At 44.0% G+C, this 23,900-nt stretch overlaps 1 protein-coding gene across 1 annotated transcript in view; it reads left to right on the top strand.

The window, feature by feature from the left end:
* CLGN (calmegin) overlaps positions 1-18,085 on the top strand; it is a 104,217-nt gene extending 86,132 nt beyond the window's left edge. Inside the window, exons 12-15 of the mRNA XM_077476937.1 lie at positions 888-1,007; positions 5,449-5,593; positions 8,241-8,344; positions 16,285-18,085. Of these exons, the coding sequence (XP_077333063.1) occupies positions 888-1,007; positions 5,449-5,593; positions 8,241-8,344; positions 16,285-16,365 (450 nt within the window). The 3' untranslated portion in view covers positions 16,366-18,085. The remainder of the gene's footprint in view (positions 1-887; positions 1,008-5,448; positions 5,594-8,240; positions 8,345-16,284) is intronic.
* The last annotated feature ends 5,815 nt before the right edge of the window (positions 18,086-23,900 follow it).

The raw sequence follows: 23,900 nt of genomic DNA, 5'->3' as shown, positions 1-23,900 counted from the left end.
ATTCTATTGCACAGAGCAGGTAAGTATAAACCTGCTGGGGTTTTTTTTTATGAGTTTACAATCACTTTAAACGGCTGGATTGGTATATTTTGGCCTCCATTCAGAAGATATTAAGATAGGTATTTCCATTATCAGTCTCGGTTTTGTGAAAACAAACTTTGCAACATCAGCATCCATTTAATAGTGCAAATAACTCATGAGCAGAAATGCCAGAAGCAATGTGCAAAATAGCAACATACAGAATTGGAACTCACGTGCAGGTCACCTAAGAGGATTGTTGGCGTAAAGGTGTAAGGTGTAATCGGTATAATAGTCTGTCTCTAATCTGTGCACCCTTTGTGGATAGATAGCAACCCAATTGGATGAGCAAGGAGACAAGGATTTTTCTATCTGTCTACAAAGTGAATGCCTTTACTTTAATTCCAAGAAATAAAAATTTGAAGAGTCACATAAGGCTGCTTAGTGAATAGGACAGGCAATCCATAAATTACCCATTTACAATATATCAAAAATAGTTTTCCTTTTAGTGTCAGAGGGCCCGTGCCTTCTCAGTGGTCATCTTTGGAGTGCATAAATGGCATGTAGAACAAATTTACAAAATTATCTTCATGTGTTCTTTTTTTTTTTTTTGTTAAACAAAGAAATCATAAATCTAGTAACAAATCATGTTTGAATAACATAGGAAGCATTGATCTTATGTGTCCAGTAAGACATGGTATGTATGATTATCCACCATCACAGACAAGGAAATTAGAAGCAAGGACCTGCAGGATGATGAAGCTTTCCTGTTCTAATCTAGTGTAAAGTTCATACCAGTTCAGCTGCTTGCACTAGAAGATGCTTTCTCCAGTACACTCCAGTTAATGGATTATTCTGTTTCTCTCCAGCCAGGCATGATAAACCAGCTTCTTGCTGCTGCTGATGAGAGGCCGTGGCTTTGGGGTTTGTACTTGCTGACAGCTGCTCTGCCTGTAGGATTGCTGGTCTTATTTTGCTGGCCCAGAAAGGTGAGAATGATCAGAAAATTGGGACACAAGCATATGAAAAAGTATTTAGTGCCATTAACGTTCTTCTCTTCTCTTGATCTTTTTGTCTCTTACCTTTATTAATGGAATCTGACTCATATAAATTGTATCAGTAGTGGTTTCATTTGAAATGTACACCTATAGTGTGAAAAGCTATTGCACTTTCATAGTCTATAAATGATTGTTCTAGCTTCTGAGATGACACCTGCAAGTAAATACATCTTGTAGCTGTTGGCCAGGAGCTAACAACAGTGCAGGGAAAATGGGAAAATTGATTTGTGATAATTCTGTTTCACAGCTGTTGTCCCAGTAAATATGGCACAGAGTTCACGAAGTAGTGTAAAAAACACATCACACATCACGGAAACTTCATGATGTGACTCATAAGATTTAAGGATACTGTATTAGATCAGGTAGATACTTCTCTCTTTGTCTCTATACAGCTTGCTAAGTGATTACAGTGTACCTTGTAGTATATCATCTGTTACATTTTGATTTCCAATCAAATTTTCCAAATCACCAATGCACAGATCTGTGGACCTGTCCCTGCAGGATCTAGGTTTCATGTTCTCTTCACCCTAACTACCTCACCCCAACTAAGAATATGCTTATGTTGATGGTGAGCAGATAACTTGTGTTCAACATCTATAACTATATATAACTATGGATGTCCATTCCTGCCTCCCTCTGATTCCTGAGACTCTGAGTTGATACAATTTACCTATAGAACTTAATACAGTGCAATGTGAACTCTTACAGTCTTGACATTTATGGGATTAACGTTTAAAGCTTTAGAGCATGCTGCAAATGTGGTGGAAGTCATGAAGATAACCGTGACCCCTTCAGTGGCCCCATGGCCCTTCTTATGTAATGTATCTTATATATTGTAGCCTTATTAGTGGTAAAATGTGGTCGTTCTAGTAGGTCTTTATTAACGGGAAACAACATAATATAAGGTAGAAACATCCAGTAGGGAAAGGAAATCCTAAAAGTTGTACATCACTGGAAAACCCTGTGAGGAGGTGCATGACAGCCACACCCAAGGCTCCAAGTAGGCTACGCCCTCCCCCAATGCACTTCACTCTGCCCCCAGAACTTTACAAGTGATTGTAAAGGTAATTTTTTTAAAAATAACAAACATGTCTATACTTACCTACTCTGTGCAATGAAATTACACAGAGCGACCGCAAACCTCCTCTTTTCAGGTCTCCCACTGGCGCTTCTGGCCCCTCTCCTCTGTCCAGTGCCCCCCATGGGAAGGAGCTTGCTTGCTTGCTTGCTCACACCCAAGCCCTGCTGCTGTGTTCATTAACACAGAAAGCGGTACTTGTCTCCACCCCTCGATCCCTTATCATTGGCTTTAATTGACAGCATGGGGAGCCAATGGTTCCCAGTGCCCCAGCAAAGCCAGCAAGACCCAGAAGTGAGGGGAGAGAAGAACTGCACACGTACATAGCGCTGAATTAAATGAGGTCTCGGGTAAATTAAAGGGTGGGGGGGAGGGGGGTGAATGGGGATGCTAATACCTTAACATTTTTTACCTTAATGCAAGGAATGCATTAAAGTAAAAAATGTTTAGGCTTTACAACTACTTTAATGCTTGGTATGATCCCCATGATTAAGCTTTAGGGGCGAAGTGAAACACGTTAGGGGACGTGGCCTAGTTGGAGCCTGGGCTGAGGTTGTCATACACCTCCTCACAGGGTTTTGCTGTAATGAGCGACTTTTGGGACTTCCTTCCTTTCCCTACTGAATGTTTTGAGCTGGGACAAGCTCTATCCTTGTCGGTACTCCAAGCTGTTTATCATGTAAGGGGACCTGGTGGAGTCTTGAATGGCATCTATAATTTTTGTTGTGGGTCACAGTCAGTGGCGGCCCGTCCATAGGGGGTGCCCGGGCGCCGCCCCCCCTCCAGGCAGTCACAAAAAAAAAAAAATTGAAAAAAAAAATATTTTTCTTTTTGAAATGGCCCTTTAAAAAAAAAAATGAAAAAAAGTCCTTAAGTGCACTGTGTACGAGCGCCGGACACAGTGCAGCGCTGGACACAGTGCACTATGTGAAGCGCCACGTCAACGCAATCACAAGATTGCAGACGCGGCGCTTCATTTGCGGGGTTTTAACCCGCCTTGTGGCGCAACTAAAAGTGCCGATCTGCATCCGCCCGGCGCCCATAGGTTTACTATGCTATGGGCTTTGAGTGACAGACTAGTTAGTCTGTCACTTCCGGTCTTCCCCTGTGTCAGACCAGTGCGCCGAGCGGAGGAGCGGAGGAGCAGAGGAGTGAACTCCTGCACTATGAAACAACAAGGTAGATGCATTGCTGGAAATCCACAGGAGGGGGGCAGAGCTACAGGATGGATGGAGGGGGAGGCTTCACACGGACTGTGTGTTTATCAAGTGCTGATCGTCAGTGCTTCTATTATCTCCACTGGTGTTGCTGTGTCTCGGTTTGGAAGTGTCAGTGGAGGCTCTTGTGAAACACACAGCCCATATGAAGCCTCCCCCCACCCACCCATCCCTCTGTCCCTGATTCATCCCAACCACCATCTCTCTGTCCCTGATCCCTGATCCATCCCACCCACCCACCATCCCTCTGTCCCTGATTCATCCCACCCACCAGCTCTCTGTCCCTGATCCCTGATCCATCCCACCCACCCACCATCCCTCTGTCCCTGATTCATCCCACCCACCAGCTCTCTGTCCCTGATCCATCCCACCCACCCACCATCCTTCTGTCCCTGATCCATCCCACCTACCATCTCTCTGTCCCTGGTCCATCCCACCCACCATCTCTCTGTCCCTGATCCATCCCACCAACCATATCTCTGTCCCTGATCCTTCCCACCCACCATCTCTCTGTCCCTGATCCATCCCACCGTCCTTCTCTCCCTGATCCATCCCACCCACCATCTCTCTGTCCCTGATCCATCCCACCGTCCTTCTGTCCCTGATCCATCCCACCTATCATCTCTCTGTCCCTGGTCCATCCCACCCACCATCTCTCTGTCCCTGATCCATCCCACCGTCCTTCTGTCCCTGATCCATCCCACCTACCATCTCTCTGTCCCTGGTCCATCCCACCCACAATCTCTCTGTCCCTGATCCATCCCACCAACCATATCTCTGTCCCTGATCCCTCCCACCCACCATCTCTCTGTCCCTGATCCATCCCACCGTCCTTCTCTCCCTGATCCATCCCACCCACCATCTCTCTGTCCCTGATCCATCCCACCGTCCTTCTGTCCCTGATCCATCCCACCTACCATCTCTCTGTCCCTGGTCCATCCCACCCACCATCTCTCTGTCCCTGATCCATCCCACCAACCATATCTCTGTCCCTGATCTATCCCACCCACCATCTCTCTGTCCCTGATCCATCCCACCGTCCTTCTGTCCCTGATCCATCCCACCTACCATCTCTCTGTCCCTGGTCCATCCCACCAACCATATCACTGTCCCTGATCTATCCCACCCACCATCTCTCTGTCCCTGGTCCATCCCACCATCCTTCTGTCCCTGGTCCATCCCACCCACCATCTCTCTGTCCCTGATCCATCCCACCCATCCATCCCTCTGTCCCTGATCCATCCCACCCATCCATCCCTCTGTCCCTGATCCATCCCACCCACCCATCCCTCTGTCCCTGATCCATCCCACCATCCTTCTGTCCCTGATCCATCCACCCATCCCTCTGTCCCTGATCCATCCCACCCACCCATACCTCTGTCCATGATCCATCCCACCCACCATCCCCCTGTCCCTGATCCATCCCACCACCCCTCTGTCCCTGATCCATCCCTCTGTCCCTGATCCCATCCCACCCACCACTGATCCAACTCCCCACCCCACCTCCATCCTTCTGTCTCTGATCATCACCATCCCTCTGATCCCACCACCAAAGGCAAACATGTAAGATATTGCATTATTGCAGTCACTAAATGTGATGACTGTATTTGTTTTATTTTATTAGGCTTTCTTGTACTTCATTGTCTGCGGTGACCTCTGCCTATTGCTGTTTCCCGAGCACCTTTTTTGTGTTTCCTGTTTTTTTTTCTCTGGTGAACGAGGAGTGTGGCTGGGCTGTCAGACATATTGATGTGTCATTACAACCTGGTGTATAATGTAGAGCCTGGTATATGATGTACAGAGCCCTGTCTATAATGTAGAGCCTGGTATATGAAGTATAGAGCCCTATGTATAATGTAGAGCCTTGTATATGATGTACTACAGGGGACATAGTTGGTGGATTCTATAATGGGTGGGGCTTATGAGAAGTGGGATGGGTCAAAAGGGTGGGCGTGGTCTAGCACCCCCCCATCTTAAAACTTCACCAGCCGCCACTGGTCACAGTGAAAATTAGAAACCACACACAGTGGAAGCACTGCAATGAAACAAACACATAATTAATTGCTTGTTATTTTAGAAAGTTGAAGAAGAAGAAGATGCAGATTTCTCAATGAGTGATTTTATAGAATCTGATGAAAATGATTTTGAGCTCCAGAAAGATCTCAAGAAGGAGAACCAGCAAAATATGGACGGTGCCACATCAGAAACTCAGTATGACAAAGGTAATTTGACTTTATGGTGAGGAGGGTGGCTCTGATTTTAGAACCCCCGGGGTGGATGACTCTTGATATGGCATAGCACTACTGGACATTATTATCAGAGGGATCAGGTGGATCTGGTTGGGGGGGATCCTGTTTCCCCAACCTGTGAAGACAAACAGCAATTTCCAGGCAATTTGAGCTGCTTTCATCGAGCTTTGGGTAGCATTAGCAACCGAACAGTTCAATGCAACTAATAGAAAACATTTTCTCTTGGAAGCCTGAAATAATAGGAATTTTGTGGTTTTCTTGATGCGTTTAGCTGTAGCGATCAAAAGCGTGACTGTATATATTTTTCTCATATGATACAGGATTGTATCAGTTTCATTTAACCAGTACAATATTGGTCAGAAAATACAACGCAAATACAATATATTACATCACTTCTGAATTTTTATTCGGTCATACAAGATTTTTCATAACTTTAGCAAACTCTTCATTTTTGAAATGGAGATCAGCATGCAAAAAAAAAAACAGACGGGCATTCGTCCAATAATCTCATTGTGTGTACCAGGCTTTAGGGTGATTATATTTGGCAAATGTCCACCTTAGAACAACAGGCTATCAACCAACCTAAAACATGTTAGTGTCACCAATCTTCTTATTCTGTCTGATGGATGGATGTGTTGCAGTGAAAACATTAGGACAGATTCACATGTATGCCTGCATTAACACACACATTCTCATGTGTTAAGGCAGCCCTTACAGAACACACAGTGCATTGTCATCCGTGCATTGTGCTGTGCTATAGGACAGGTGCATTATTTTTTTAACTTTTTATGATGCTATTTATTCTAAAGTGTGAATCATTTCTTATTTCCTTTTAACTTTGGAAGACAGAAAACACCAGTAATTGTACCACTAGCCTAATTGTTGAAGATCTTGCAAGAAATCTTTTTTATGCAGTGAGTGGCAAGCCTAATCTTATTGTAGTGATATCAGATCAGATTAAAAAGAAACAATTGAAAATTAAGATCTAATTAATTTTTTTCAGTTTTAGCTAGAGCAGTGTAAGGCAAGAACCCCTGTCAGGCTTTATGCTGCCTATGGTGCGTTTAACCTGTTATGGACCCCCCAACACAGATATACTGCAGCAGGGCGGCCCTTCCTTGTGAAATACCTGTACGTGATTTGTGACTGGGTCTAGGACGAGTGTGCGGCCAGTGGCCTGCTCCCGCCGCCGGGACACACTGATCATTCTCAGGACAGAATGGCAGTTCGCCTATGTAAACAAGGCAGACTGCTGTTTTGTGAGAGGGAAAGATGGAGATCTTGTGTTCCTCCTAAGCAGGAACACGGATCTCTGTCTTTCCCCAGTCAAAGCATCCCCCACACAGTTAGAAAGCACTACCAAGGAGCGCATTTAAATCTTTGATTGCCCCTGGTGCTAACCTTTTCCCTGCCAGTGTCATTAGTACAGTGACAATGCATTTTTTTTTATCACTGATCTTTGTATTAGTGTCACTGGTACCCAAAAAGTGTCATTTAGTGTCAGATTTGTCCACCACCATGACTCAATCCCCTAAAAATCACTGATTGCCACCATTACTAGTAAAAAAAGAAACAAATAAATAAAAATTCAGTAAATATATCCCATAGTTTGTAGATGCTATAACTTTTGTGCAAACCAATCAATGTGTGCTTGGATTGGATTTTTTTTTTACCAAAAATATATAGCAGAATGTATATTGGCCTAAATTGATGAAGAAATTCGATTTTTGACATTTTTTTTATTGGGTATGTTTTATAGCATAATGTAAAAAATATTGTTTATTTTCAAAATTGGCAATCCTTTTTTGTTTCTAGAGGTGAGGTGTTGCAGAGGTGATCCAATGCCACTAAAATAAAGCTCTATTTGTGGGGAAAAAAGGACATCAATTTTAATTGGGTACAGCATCGCACTACCACGCAACTGTCAGTTAAAATAATGTAGTGCCGTATCGCAAAATAAAATGGCCTGGTCATTATTATGATTTATTATAATTATACAGGATTTATATAGTGCCAACAGTGTACGCAGCGCTTTGCAACTTGGTCATGAAGGGGGGTGAACCTTCCAGGGCTGAAGTGGAGATTTTCCATATTTTCTGTCTTGGTAACCACGCTGGAAGTTTAGGGGAATTTTCCAAATAAGGACACAACAGTAAAACCTGACAGAGGAGGTTCTTCTTGCTTCCTGCTCCAGAAAGTGATAGAAAATCTCACTAACTGGTTTATAGACAGCAATAAAAGCCAAGGTTCTAACACTTCTCATTCTACAAAAAATCCTTTGGCCTGTGTAATAGAGGCAGGATACGGCATATTCAAAATGCTACATTATCTGGGGTACTCACATAATGGACTTCAGAATGCCAGTCATTATTAATTGCTCACTCCGTAAAGTAAACAGACCTCCTGTGAGATGTAACATCCTTTTAGTGCTGAGAGTTTGAGCTGTAATTAAAGGAGGTTCAATGGTTAGTGGGACTGCAGGGCACAAATTGCAGGAAATCCACCCTGTGCCTGCATACTGGCAGTTTACAAAGTTTAGTAACACTCCTTTTACACTTTATAAGTTGTTCCTTAAATAAAGCTGCATGTCTCATTCCAAACATAAATTGTCCTATTTTAGAGGCTGAAGAAGATGAAAGCATGGAACAAGAGGAGGAAGATGAAGAGTTCAGTCAAGAAGAAGAGGAAATTGGTGATATAGTAGATCAGTCTTCAGATGATGAGGTAAGTGACCAGCACATGTCAAAAAGCTTTCTACATAGATAGTTTATATTTAATTAGGTGTGCATAAATATAATGTACAGTTTGTCATTAGTAAATGAATAAAATGGTGCTGAAATAAAATTTGTATCCCATACACATCCACGTGACATACTCCAAGGATTCAGCACCTTTCCTGGGAGAAACAGAGGTGGCCATTGCTGACTTTTCATTCTGCTTATGCTGGTTTGCCATGCTGATGATCTAGCTTCAACATTTTGAGTCACTAACCCAGAGAAACATATGCAGATAAAGACGTTTGACTTTTTTTTGGACTTTTCTGATCTACATACTTGTTCTGGGTCAGTAACTATGAAACAAACAAAAGTAGACTCTGGACTGCCGCACTCTTGAGAAAAAACGCCTTTCTTTATTTAAAAAAATCACATCAAAAGAACAAAGAACACAGCAGACAAAAAAAGGCTGACATTTCGCACTAGCAATAGTGCTTACTCTTAGCTCTGAGTAAGCACTACTGCTAGTGCGAAACGTCAGCTTTTTTGTCTGCTGTGTTCTTTTGATGTGATTTTTTTAAAATAAAGAAAGGCGTTTTTTCTCAAGAGTGCGGCAGTCCAGAGTCTACTTTTGTTTGTTGCTATCGGCAGTTGCCTGCACCTGTGGCCTCCGGGCCGAGAGAGGAGTTCACTATCTGCATGTGTGTTCCCGGAGCGGTAAGATCCCCTTTTCTCAGTAACTATGAAAGCATTGAAGTTCGGGGGTCAACATAATAGCCAGGTGTTTTTAGAAGGGGGGCCAGCAATGACATCCTCCATATTTCTCTTAAGAAATTTTTACTTCAACCCTGTGTCAGTCTTAACGTTTCTATATTGTTTAGGATGAATGAATACGATTGTGATGTTATCAGCATGTCTCTCTGCCTTAGCCAATCAGAAGAAGCTGTGTATTCATTCATAGAATACAACGCTTCCTGCGAATGGCTGAGCTCAGCCCAACTCGATTTTCTTCTAGATGTGGGACATGAAGTTATCATCTCACTGCAGAAACACAGTGCTGTATACTGTATTTAGCTGAGGCTACAGTTTATACTTAGTGAAGTGAATAGTTGGTTTGGACCAGCTTGCTTTAAATTAGGGGTCTCAAACTAGCAGCCCTCCAGCTGTTGCAAAACTACAAGTCCCATGGGGCATTGCAAGGCTGACAGTTACAAGCATGGCTCCCACAGGCAGCCAGAGGCATGATAGGACTTGTAGTTTTGCAACAGCTGGAGGGTAGCCAGTTTGAGACCCCTGGAAGGAATTATTTAAACTTCACTAAGAGCTAAAGATCAGGTTTAAAGAGTAACAAAACCTTCCTATCCCTTTCAGCCAAGGAAGCTGCCATCTTAGCCTCTGTTTGACCTTCAACTTCCATGGGACTGCACCTGCGATCAGTTATGACACCAGCCATTCAATGGTTTCACAGTTTGGTTGAGCACAAGCAAATGTGACAGTTAGCATTCCAGGCATGCCCGAAATGTAACAGCTTTTTGAAACTGTTAAATCGATGGGTTTAGTTTTGCTTTTTGTAAAGCCAATTTTAGGCCATTTGATGCCACTAATGCCGCGTACACACGATCAAACAAGCGGGTGGAAAAGTCCGGCAAACTGAAGTCCGCCGGACAATCCCCCCGTGTGTAGCCTCCAGCATACTTTTTTGACCCGAAAGTACGGCGGACTTAGAAAGTAGTTTTGCACTCCAATCTTCCCGCCGGACTCGCATTTTCGGCGGACAATCCGGCCGTGTGTATGCCAGTCCACCGTACTTTTGAAATGAGCGCACTTTTCCCGCCCGGAGAAAAGTCCGCTCATTTTGAGCGGGTCTCCAGGTAGGCAGGGCCCGCGAAGGAGACGTCGCTGGCCCCGCCACCTGGTATGGACTTAAAGGGGAACCCCTACGCCGAAAAAAAATCGCACCTTGTCCCCATGTTGATGAGGACAAGGGCCTCTTCCCGACAACCCTGGCTGTTGGTTGTCGGGGTCTGAGGGTGGGGGGCTTATCGGAATCCGGGAGCCCCCTTTAATAAGGGGGCCCCCGGATACCGGCCCCCCACCCTATGTGAATGAGTATGGGGTACAATGTACCCCTACCCATTCACCTGTAAAATAAAGTACAAAAAAAACACAACACACAAGATAAAATAGTTTATTGCACAGCTCCGGGTGTCTTCCGTCTTCGGGGGTCTTCTCGCCGGACTCCTCCGCTATCTTCTTGTAGCTCTTTTGCTAGCGGAGGAGCCCGGATTTCTTCCTCGCCGCCGGCCTCTTCTTCCGACATCGGGGGTCTTGTACCCCTCTTCGGTTCTTCTGCCGGGCCACCGCACCTTCTTATAGCTCTTTTACAGGCGGTGGCCCGGTCTTCTGTCGTCGCCGCCGCCTTCCGTTCTTCCTCTCCTTCTTCTTCTCCTGGAGATGCTGACTCGACGTTCTCTCCGGCCGCAATGCCAGGGATGCGCTGCGCGGCGACTTATATGGGGACAAGGGGCGGAGTCATCGGTTGATGTCACATGGGTTGATGTCACATGGGTTGATGTCACATGGCGACAGTCCCAGCATCCTCCGGGACTGTGACATCGTAAGGGGGCGGGGTCACCATGTGACATCAACCCATGTGACATCAACTGATGACCCCGCCCCTTGTCCCTATATAAGTCGCCGCGCAGCGCGTCCCTGGCATTGCGACCGGAGAGAACGTCGAGTCAACATCTCCAGGAGAAGAAGAACAGAAGGCGGTGGCGACGACAGAAGACCGGGCCACCGCCTGTAAAAGAGCTATAAGAAGGCGCGGTGGCCCGGCAGAAGTACCGAAGAGGGGGACAAGACCCCCGAAGTCGGAAGAAGAGGCCGGCGGCGAGGAAGAAAGCCGGGCTCCTCCGCTAGCAAAAGAGCTACAAGAAGATAGCGGAGGAGTCCGGCGAGAAAACCCCCGAAGACGGAAGACCCCCGGAGCTGTGCAATAAACAATTTTATCTTGTGTGTTGTGTTTTTTTTGTACTTTATTTTACAGGTGAATGGGTAGGGGTACATTGTACCCCATACTCATTCACATAGGGTGGGGGGCCGGTATTGCAATTAGAAGGGTAACATTGCAACACGCTACACACAAAAAAAATGACTGCATGCAAAGCAGTGGTGTAAACAGACTTCATAGCAAACAAGGCAAATTGCCTTGTGTTTGTGTTGGTACTGCAAGGTTGCCTAGCACAGGCCAACACATTTGGTATGAATGGACTCCAATGAGTTGCTGAAAGCTTAATAAAAGCTTTGCAAATGTTTTATAAATATTGTTGTAAAAACTATTGTCACACAAGCCTTGGCCCATATGTACAAAGCAATAATAGGATTCTTGTAATCACTATCCAATCCATTTCTTGAAGTCCATTGAGGGACACAGGAAGTCTTGACTGTCAGTTTATACTGCCTCCTGCATGAAGATTCAAAACTGAAAAACAAACTGTGGGCCAGCCCAGAATAAAACCCCTCATAGTCCCAGCATGCTTTAGTTTTGTGGTATTGCAGTACCAACAGCATGATCATTAGCACAGTGGGGTGGGACCTGTGTCCCTCAATGAATACCAAGAAAAAGATTTTACTGCAAATACAAAGACTTTCTTGTTCATCCATTGGGGGGACACATGCCATCTGTTGGGACGTTGAGGGATAGGCAACATAGCAAACAAACTGCCTGCAGCTCAAAGAGTCACCTGAAAGACCCATCTAGTAGAGTGTGCCCAACACAAAGCTTGTTGCTTCAGCAAACCACCTCCCTCACCCAAGCCATTTGATATGCCAGTTGTCCAAGTGTCCACAAAGGCTAAGCCCACGTACACGCGGTCGGAGATTTTGCCAACCAAATCCGTCGGATTTTGCCCGTTGGATTTAGTCCGACGGATTGTGTCTGAAACTGTTGCATACACACGGTCGAGCCAAGTTGGCGAAAAATCCGATCTTTCAGAACGTGATGACGTAATTTCGTTACGATGGGACTACATTCAGGCTAGTAGCCAATAGCTTTGATGTAGGAATTTGATCTGAGCATGCGTGGCACTTGGTCAGATGAAAATGCTCTACACATGATCGGATTAGGTCCGTCCCGCCCAGTTGGTCGGGAAATATTTCCAACATGTTGGAAAATTGGGTCGGACGGAGATTCGGACGGAATCAGTCCGATGCATACCACACACAGTCGGATTATCTGACGACACGGTCCGATAAGACTCATTCTGACAGATTCTCCGACCGTGTGAACAAGGGCTAACAGATGCCCCCTCACTTTGAAAAGTGAGGACACCTCTTCATGCTGAGGAAGATATTAGAGGTCCAGACTTTGTGGGCAGTTTGGGTGACAGACTTGGATTTGTTAAGGTTAAGGCCTGGGAGTAACAAAATAAATGCTTCTTGGCCTCTGTCAATGGTTGAGTTTTCCTAAACTGAGCACTAAGCTTCTTTTATTGAGGAAAATGGCTATTTGTGCTGCTGGTGACATCATTGTTTAGGGCAACCAGGGTAGCTCTGAAGAAGGGGTTGTTCCTCAAGGGCATGCAGGTTCTGCATTCCAATACTTTAGCCAAAGGATCCTCCTCATGTTCACTGACAAGAGACTCATACAGAAGCAGAAGCGGGAGATCTTCAGAAACCCATCCAAACTGTAGCTCAAAGCTGTGGACATGAGTTCCAAAGAGATAAACTGCTATATTGGTCATATCCTATCTAATAGCCTTAGACCAGTTAGCTTAAGTTTGACAGAATACAGTCAGGGCCAAGACAGATTAGAGTGCAAGGCTTGCCAAAAAGTTCTAGAAAGGGCCTTCAGCCACTTATTGCTGGGATAGGTGCATCCTCCATTGAGATGGTTTGTTAAGGCCTCATGGCCTACACTACTGCTTGTAAACGGATGTTTAGGAGCAGTTGGGCATTATTTTCAGCTGCCCCTGAACCCTCCTCTATATGTTATCTTATCAGTACATGTACACAGGGTAGTTTATAGTCGTTTCTAAGCAGTTGAGTTTAGAAGCATTTTTTGGAACGCAAAAAAATGTGTTCAGGAAGGATGTTCAGAGGCATTTGAAATGCCAAATGCAAACACGGTAACTCGCATTTAGTTTACAGACTTTTTAATTTTAACAAAAAAAAAAATGCTTCTAGGCACAAACACGGCTAAACGGACATTGGTTTCTAGCTGTCAAGGTAAATCGTTCAGGAGAGGATAAACAACGTCCAATGTACATGAAGCCTGAGCCCACATACACACGGTCGGAGATTTTGCCAACCAAATCCGTCTGATTTTGCCCGTCGGATTTAGTCCGACGGATTGTGTCCGAAACTGTTGCATACACATGGTCGGGCCAAGTTGGCGAAAAATCCGATCTTTCAGAACGTGATGACGTAATTTCGTTACGATGGGACTACATTCAGGCTAGTAGTCAATAGCTTTGATGTAGGAATTTGATCTGAGCATGCGTGGCACTTGGTCCGATGAAAATGCTCTACACATGATCGGATTAGGTCCGTCCGGCCCAGTTGGTCGGGAAATATTTCCAACATGTTGGAAAATTGGGTCGGACGGAGATTCATGCGGAATCAGTCCGATGCATACCACACACAGTCGGATTATCTGACGACACGGTCCGATAAGACTCATTCCGACAGATTCTCCGACCGTCTGTACAAGGGCTAAGACTGAACACTTGGATTCACAGAGAGAGCAGGCCACTTTTTATTAAAGTCCTTCTCAATCGGGTACAAGACTTGTAGTCACATGGGAGGTAAAAAAGTGCGTGACAAGGTTTTTTCAGTCTCCAAAAAGGAAAAGCAAATAACAGTGCTCCAGAAAAGGTCTTGGAATTCTTAGTGCCTTGAAAAATTATTCATACCCCTTGAAATTCTGCACATTTTGTCATGCTACAACTAAAAAACTTAAATGTATTTCATTAGGATTTTATGTGATAGACCAACACAAAGTGACACATAATTGTAAAGTGGAAGGAATTTAAATGGCTTTAATTTTTTTATAAATATGTGAAAAGTATAGTGTGCATGTGTATTCAGCCCCCCCCCCCCCCCCCCCCCCGTCAATACTTTGTAGAACCACCTTTTGCTGCAATTACAGCTGTAAAGTCTTTTTGGGTATGTCTCTACAAGATTTTCACATCTGAAGAGTGACATTTTTGCCTATTCTTCCTTGCAAAATAGCTCAAGCTCTGTCAGATTGGATAGGGAGCATCTGTGAACCATCTTGCCACAGATTCTCAATTGGATTTAGGTCTGAACTTTGACTGGGCCATTCTAACACATGAATATGCTTTGATCTAAACCATTCCATTGTAGCTCTGGCTGTATGTTTAGGGTCATTGTCCTGCTGGAAGGTGAACCTCCGCCCCAGTCTCAAGTCTTTTTCAGACTAACAGGTTTTCTTCTAAGATTGCCCTGTATTTGGCTCCATCCATCTTCCCATCAACTCTGACCAGCTTCCTTGTCCCTGCTGAAGAAAAGCGTCCCAACAACCTGATGCTGTCACCACTGTGTTTCATAGTGGGGATGGTGTGTTCAGGGTGATGTGCAGTTTTAGTTTTCTACCACTCAGCGTTTTTCTACTGACCAGTGCACCTTCTTCCACATGTTTGGTGTCCCCTACGTGGCTTCTCGCAAACTGAAAACAGGACTTCTTATGGCTTTCTTTCAACAATGGCTTTCTTCTTGCCACTCTTCCATAAAGGCCAGATTTGTGGAGTGCACAACTAATAGTTGTCCTGTGGACAGATTCTCCCACCTAAACTGTGGATCTCTGCAACTCCTCCAGAGTTACCATAGGCCTCTTGGCTGCTTCTCTGATGAATGCTCTCCTTGCCTGCCCTGTCAGTTTAGGTGGAAGGCCATGTCTTGGTATGTTTGCAGTTGTGCCATACTCTTTCCATTTTTGTATAATGGATTGAAAAGTTCTCCATGAGATGTTCAAAACTTGGGATATTTTTTTACAACCTAACCCTGCTTTAAACTTCTCCACAACTTTATCCCTGACTGCTGTGTTCCTTGGCCTTCGTGATGCTGTTTGTTCACTAATGTTCTCTAACAAACCTCTGAGGGCTTGACAGAACAGCTGTATTTATACTGAGATTAAATTACACACAGGTGGACTCTATTTACTGATTAGGTGACTTCTGAAGGCAATTGGTTCCACTAGGTTTTAGTTAGGGGTATCAGAGTAAAGGGGCTGAATACAAATGCATGCCACACTTTTCAGATATTTGTGTGTAAAAAATGTTAAAAATTGTTTATCGTTTTCCTTCCACTTCACAATTATGTGCCACTTTGTGTTGATCTATCACATAAAATCCCAATAAAATACATTTACAATTTTGGTTGTAACATGACAAAATGTGGAAAATTTCAAGGGGTGTGAATACTTTTTCAAAGAACAGTAGAAACCCCAAAGGAGCTTGGAATGGGAACATGAAAAGGCAACAGCTATCGGCTGCCCCTTGAGTTTTAAAGTGGTGTGTACCACAACAATAAGAGAAGAAACGTATAGCCCTGTATTAATCCTGTTACGGCACTCCAAAGTCAGTAAAGGAAAGGCCGCATTTAGAGACCAGCTCAGTAGCAATAATCTTGACTGAATATAAAAACTAAAGAAAAAGATTAGCAAGCAAAAAGGTTAGACTTTTCTCAGCAGAGAGAAGACATCTCTCCTCCCAGGATACTTGGAGGCAAAAAACTGAAGCAAGCTGGGAGTAGAAGGGGTTATCCTGGGTTGGCCCACAATTTTGTTTGCCAGTGCCCAATTCTCCTGTGGGTGGCAGTATAACCTGACAGTCAAGACTTCCTGTGTCCCTCAATGGATGAGAAAAATAATCACACTAGATCTTGAAATGTTCTAGCATAATAAGGTTCTGTTTGCTTTTCTACCAGATGAAAGAAGCAGATGAAGGTGCGGACTCTGGAGACAACCTAAAGAAATCCCTGCGGAAGAGACGAGTACGGAAAGACTAGTAACAATAATATTTATATTGGACTGTTACAGAGAGCCAGTCTATCTTAGCCTGGTGATGGACATGATGTACAGTGACTGGAAACCGCTTCTTACCTCTTGGTCCAATACTTCGTGTTACCTGAAAAGTTGTCCTGTTATGTTATTCTGTCAGGGGAAGGCAGAATTTTCCATGTAACTATAATACACAGATGAGAACCGCATGTGCAATAGCCTACCTTTATATTATTTTTCAGTCTTGGCTCTAATAAATATTTAAATATAATTGTTAGTGTAAAAAAGGGCAGTCCTTTTACCGCTGTCCTTTCTCTGTTTTTAGTTTCAATATGATTCAGTTTAGAGTTTCTGTTTGGGGCCATTTTTGCATAGTCAAAATTCTGCAGAAAAAACATATAAGCCACACTTCACTCTTAGCTCCTCTTGCCGTATTTATTAGTTATAAAAGCTCCCGCGATGCATCCCCTATCCATGAAGGATAGGGAAGTCCCTATCCTTGTAAGCAAGCCAGGAGTGGTAAAACGCATCAAGGAAGGTTGGTTCCCAGGTGGAGACATGGCTGTATACGGTCATTTTGTTGAAAGCTAATACGGCAAGAGGAACTAAGAGTGGAGTATGGCAGATACATTCTTTTGTATTTCTGATGGGGAGTGGAAACGAACTACAGTGGCCGGCGCCCAGGTTATCCATGTACAGGTGGGGTGAGTCTTGAGTGGAGCTGTGGGTTTGGGTACGTTTCCACAAGACTTTTGGCATAGGTAATCAGCACTCTGCCATTCTCAAGCATCCATTTTTATTACTGGCTATCTAAGTAATGATCTGCCTAGGATTTAGGCTTGCACATTTGTAATGAATCAATATACACATAATGCAATAGCTGACAAATAAGGAAAACTTCAGTAAGCGATGCTCAGGACAGTCATAATCATTCAGACACAGGTTTTAAAGGTTTTTTACAGAATAAAATGCATGTTGTTATATTCGATTTTTCGCTTCTGTGCCCCACATGGACTACTGCCAAACTGCAGCACTCTACAGAATTTGTAGAAAAAGCAAAAACTTAAAAGGGGGTCACTGGTTTTGTCATTACATATACTTGGGGCTAATTAAATGTGTAGAACAAATTCAATAAAAAAAAAATGTTTAGTTATCCAGCTTGCGATGCAGGATATTCAGTAGGCATCATCACTTTGCCCAATGGAGGAGACTCAGGAAGCTGGAGGGGAGGGGGAAAAAAAAAAAAAAAGAAGGAAAACCAGAAACAGCACAACGAAGAACAATGAACCTAAAAACAAAAAGCACAGTGGTTTCGTATATTAACAGATCATGAATAAATATATTTTCCCTTTTGCAGTTTCCACAGGTATTTTGAGGGTGCGCTTACAGAATGTGTATAATAAATAAAAATGTTTAAAAAAAATAATAATAATTTGAGAATTCTATGCCTACTAGTGCAATGAAGCTCCTAAATGCATACCCCAGCTGAGGTACTTACACTTTGGTATATGGCTTCCCATCAAGGTTCATAAAATGGCCTGTTATATAGTTTGTACTGGTGACTTGTAGATCATTACGTTTACACTGCTGAAACACTGCTCTATGAGCTAATGGAAATGATGTACAGATTTTTCCAAACTTTTATAGTTGAATGTTGGACAAAATGTTGTCAATGTTTATTTAAGAAAAAAAAAAAGACATTATTTAAAATAAATATTTATTAAAATATGTAGTTGGTCCTCATTGCAGTTTAGATAAGATGGATTGGTCTTAGAAACCATATTTCTAAACAAGTCGATCAAATTTATCATTAACAGTTATTTATTTTTTTGTGTTGCATAAAGAAAGAGAAACATTTTTTTGTTGTTGCAAGAAACTATTTGTACTTAACTGCCTTGCTTTATAAAGAAATGTAATTTTAAATCGGACAAATTATAGAATAAAATGTATACACTTTATTTACAGTAAACCCTGGTTCACACCAAATGCAACTTGGAAATTGGACTACTTAAGTGCGATTTCAGAGCCGCTGGTCAGTGTGATTTTATGTGCCAAATCACATGACAAGTTGCATGGGTGTGAACAGGGGGCTTAAGCTACTTTCTTTTAAAAACACTGGACAAAACAGGCCAATTAGATGTAAGAACCCCACTGGGGATTCCCATAATTGGCTGCAGGAGACAGCCCCATTGAACACAATGTGAGGCTGCCTGCTCCTACAGCTAATCACTCATTAGATTATATGTGAGTCATTGGCCTTGGATTAGACTGCCTGCATACAGGGCCAATCAATTGCATGCGTCTCCTGCAACTACCCACTGTTTTTTTTTTTACATCTAATCAGAATGCAGGTTTGAACGCACCCTTAAGCTACATTCACACTGGAGATTAAGGCCAGTGCGAACTGAAGCGGCAGGAATCTTCTGATTGGCTAGGGGCAGCTGCCGACCCCATTCTCTATAACAGGGATATGCAATTAGCGGACCTCCAGCTGTTGCAAAACTACAAGTCCCATCATGCCTCCGCATGTCATGCTTGTGGCTGTCAGAGTCTTGCTATGCCTCATGGGACTTGTAGTTCTGCAACAGCTGGAAGTCCGCTAATTGCATATCCCTGCTCTATATAGTGGTGGCCGCAGCTATTCCTGGCTATCTGCACCATCTGAATGTACAATCTCATTTTGATCCATCCACAAGTATGAAGTACAAGTGCCTGTTTGCAAATAAAGTGATTGGATAGATTAGGTAAACCCTCATATTACACAGTTTTGGTAGAACTAAGTCGATTGTACCATCACATTGTAAGTTGTATGGTGATCCTTTGTCCTATTGCTGTTTGTGTGCCTGCTGGGGTTATTTGCCCCCCTATTTGTCCTGGTCACCACCATCACTGAGCCAGAAAGTAGGAGGAAATCAACATTTTCAAGTTGTCTCTGAGTAAGAGGTAAGGCCAAAATCCTCCAATTAGCCCATTACTTTCTGTGACAATTCTCTAAAAATTCAAATTTCATTCACATATGGGACATTTCCTGTTTTGTCTCTAGTACAGGACGTGGATGGTTCTACATAATGTCAAAAAAATATGCTGTTCCTACCCCCTCAGGGATTTCTTTTGGACCCTGGGATGTCCATAGCTGAGTTTAGGATAAATAGACTGTGATCAATGAGTCCAGTTGTGAGTAAAATCTGACATTATGTTGCTGATCTGTTTAGCTAAGAGTACAGAGAAGGCATTAGAGGGAACCCCCGCTTCATAAAAAGAACCTTTTACAGTTGTCTTATCCCATAATGGGCTGATAAGCCCGCCTCTTATAAAAAATAATTCAAGCAAATAAAAAAAGTAAAAGTCTCTCTCCCTCCCATATATATGTGCACATGGGGCACACGTGCATGCAAAAACCATCTGCGCAAGACATTAGGTATTTGCACACAGCCCAATTGTGAAAAATGTATTATAGCGCTGTAATTTATATCTTAAAAAAAATAATAATAATATGGACAGACTCAAAATTACTCAGTCTTTTTCTGCCATCACTTTTCGGTTTCTATATTATGCATATTTGGTAGTTACACAAAGCAATCTAATCTTTTATATTTAACAGAATATTTGGAGATTATACTGTGTGCATCAAAATGAAGTTGAGTGTATTTTATTTTACTGAGAAAAACCATGCATTATATACAGTATACAAACTAACATAAAATATTGAGACGAACATTTTTTTTTTCAACAAGCCTTCTGCTTGTATAAAAAAAAAAAAAAAAGGGGGGGGTTTTCATCAAAAAAAAAAAAAAAAAAAAAAGTTTTAATTTTAATAATTTCAAATGAACCACTACAAAGTCTTACAGGTTTTCTACATTTACTGTAAATCTCATGACCAGTCCTGGCTTTATAATAAAGAACAGTGCAAATTGCATTATTGTTTTGGTTGTGGGATAAGTCTGGTTTCCTCACACCATATATACATACAAGATACAAATTCCCTAATGTGCCCTAAACAAGGGACTTCATTTTTCACATCACCCGAGCTAATGGGACCAAGGGCGTACACGACGGGTACATTCAACGCGTGTGTAAATATATATACCCATTCCTGCATACCCTAAATTGATTAACAAAGCTTATGGGGAGCAGGTCCGATTCAGCAGCCATGATGTGGTTGGGCTTGCAGGCTGTACAAAATTGGGTGTTTTGCACAATGCTCCCATCAGCAAAGCATGTAAGGGAGAGCACACAACTGTACATCAGAACTGTCACAACCACTGGGAAAACCATGAAGCAGAAGATGACATTATGCAGTTGCCACTGAGCTCTTAAAAGGTTGAGTGGGTATTAACCACTTCAGTTTACGCAACTGTGTTTGCCCTGTAGACCAGAATTATTTTTTGGCTTTGGGCCCATTGCTTCAGCAACAATTTAGTCCGTACTTAGGATAACAAGGCAATAGATTTTTTTTTTTTTTTATTTTTTTTTTGGGAGGGGGTACAGACAAGTCTCTCTCTTGAAAATATTTTATTTTCTATGTAGTCTATAGAAAACAATTTACCAAATACAAAAAAAATATAGGATTTTTGTACTTACCGTAAAATCCTTTTCTCTGTAATTCAGCGACCGACACAGCTCCTCTCTGTAACTAAATGGGTTTGTTAGCCTGTCATTAGGAGAACTAGGCAAAAAATTGTAACACAATACACAGAACTTTAGTCCCGCCCCGGGGGGCGGACCCTGTGCCAACAAGCCTCCCTGCTCCCAGGCAGAACTCAGTACGTCAACAAGCAGTATAACGTAGAGAAAAGGAGGGGTGCTGTGTCGGTTGGTGAATTAAAGAGAAAAGGATTTTACGGTGAGTACAAAAATCCTATTTTCTCTTATATTCACCGGCCGACACAGCTCCTCTCTGTAACTAAATGGGTCGCCCCCAAGCAGTGCCAAACAAGGGGTGGGAAAAAAAAACAGCATTAAAACTTTATCCACCATGGCAAGTGGGAACTAGTGAAACTAAACCCACAACAAAACCGCAGTGTACGGAAAAACACACCGCCATAACCGGGTATTCTCAACAGGAGAAATCCCCAACACCGCAAACTTTTTTTGCGGAAGTAATGCAACAGTGCATTAACAAACAGTACTGCGTTTTATCAAAAAAAACAGGAACAAAAAATAAAAAAAATAAACGCAATTGCAACTACACGCCTGCAAAACTTTACGGCCAAAACAGGCATCATCCAAAGCACTGATGTCTACCTTGTAGAACTTGGTAAATGTATGGACAGATGACCAGGTCGCCGCCTTACACACCTGAGCGACAGAAGCTTGGTGTCAGAAGGCCCAAGACGTTCCGATAGCTCTTGTAGAGTGGGCCGTCACTGGAAAGGGGGGCACCTGCCCCTTCAAGGCGTAGGCTTGGACTACAATCTGTCTGATCCACCTGGAAATGGTGGCCAACGAGACCGCCATGCCTTACTTCGGACCAGCCACCGAAACAAACAGTGAGTCTGACTTCCGAAAAGGGAGCCGTAGCAGACAAGTACACCTTCAGAGCCCTAACCACATCGAGAGCATGAAGGGCCACCTCTTTAGGGTGCTTCGGCTTAGGACACAACGATGGTAATACAATGTCCTCAATGATATGAAAAGCCGAAAACCACCTTCGGTAGAAAGGACGGTTGCGGACGCAACACCACCGTGGATGACCAGATAAGGCGAGTTGCATGACAAGGCCACCAATTCCGAAACCCTCCTGGCCGATGTGATGGCCACTAGAAATACCACCTTCTGTGAAAGGGTCAACAGGGGAATCTCCCTGATATTCTCAAACGGCGGCTTCTGAAGCACCAACAACACCAGGTACAAATCCCATGGGGGTAACAGTGGATGCACCGGAGGGACTACATGTCAAACAAAGGTACTCACTAATGAGTGAGACGCCAGGGGTCGCTGAAAAAAAGACAGCCAGGGCTGAAATTTGCCCCTTAATGGTGCTCAATGCCAATTTCTGGTCTACTCCTAGCTGAAGAAACAGCAGGATCCTGGATATAGAAAAGGAGCGCGGATGCCACCCTTTCTCCTCACACATGGAGATGTAGGCCTTCCAGGTACGATGGTATATCTTCCGTGAAGATTTCCGCGCCCTTAGCATCAGCATAGTTGGAATCACTGAGTCCGACAGACCCCGGTTCCTTAGCACCTGACTCTCAATAGCCATGCCGTTAAAGCCAGCGATGGTAAAGCAGGGTGAAAGATTGGACCTTGAGATAGGAGGTCCTCTCGCAGCGGCAGTCGCCAGGGATCGTCTGCCACCAGACGCACCAGGTCTGCGTACCAAGGCCGCTGAGGCCAATCTGGGGCAACCAGGATTACTGGGATCCCCTCCGCATCCACTCTGCGAAGCAGATGTGGCAACAGTTTTAGTGGAGGAAAGGCGTAGATCAGCTGGTACTGATCCCACGGAGCCACCAGCGCGTCTGCCCACGGATCTTTTGTCCTGGACACGAATCTTGGCACCTTCCGATTGAGACGGGAGGCCAATAGATCTACATCTGGTGTGCCCCATTTCAGGCACAACAGCCTGAATATCTCCGGATGCAACGCCCATTCTCTTGGGTCCAGCATCTGACGACTCAGATAGTCCGCCTGCCAATTTTCCACCCCGGGGATGTAAATTTCTGACAGGGCCGGAACATGTTTGCTCTGCCCCCCGAAGTATGTGAGTGACCTCCCGAGCAGCGGCTGAGCTTCTTGTTCCCCCTTGGCGATTTATGTACGCCACAGCCGTGGGGTTGTCGGACTGTATCCTGGTCGGATGTCCTTGAAGACCCGTCGACCACATGTGGAAGCACAGCCTGATCACTCTCAATTCGAGCAGATTGATCGACAACCTGGATTCGTGAGTCAACCAGAGGCCCTGAGCCGACTGAATCCCCATCACTCCACTTCAGCCTGAGAGACTGGCGTCCGTAGTGATCACCGTCCATTTCAGAGGAAGGACTGAATCACCGGGGACCTCAACCACCAGATCAGAGCGTCCCTGACTGGCTGGCTCACCTGGACCTGTCGATCCAGGGACAACAGAGATTTGTCCCATTTCATCAAAATCTCCTTCTGCAGGACTCTGCCTCGAAGGAGGCTACCATGAACCCCAGTACTCGCATTCAAAAGCGGAGCGACGACCACTTGTGGTTCATCAGCAGCTTGACCGCAGATCTGAGAGTCTGCAATTTGTCTGAGGGGAGAAAGACCCTCGCTTCCCTGGAGTCCAATAGTAAAGCCAGGTACTCCAGACACTGGGTCGGTACAACCACCGACTTCTTTAGGTTCAACAGCCACCCAAATTCTCGCAGAGTCTGTATGGTGATCGCCACATCCCCCTCTAATTCTGAGGTGGAAGATGCTCTCAGGAGATCGTCCAGGTAACCCACGATCGCGATCCCGCAGCAACACCAATACTGGAGCCAGTACTTTGGTAAAGACTCGGGGGGGTTGATGCCAGGCCAAAGGGAAGAGTCACAAACTGGTAATGGGCTTCCCCGACTGCCAAACGCAG

This window comes from Lithobates pipiens, unplaced genomic scaffold, assembly GCF_037356315.1.
Source record: "Lithobates pipiens isolate NorthernLeopardFrog02 unplaced genomic scaffold, aLitPip1_a1.2 Scaffold_13, whole genome shotgun sequence".
NCBI classification, from domain to species: Eukaryota; Metazoa; Chordata; class Amphibia; order Anura; family Ranidae; genus Lithobates; species Lithobates pipiens.
Note: the sequence above shows the minus strand (reverse complement) of the source record. Positions and strands in the feature narration are given on the sequence as shown.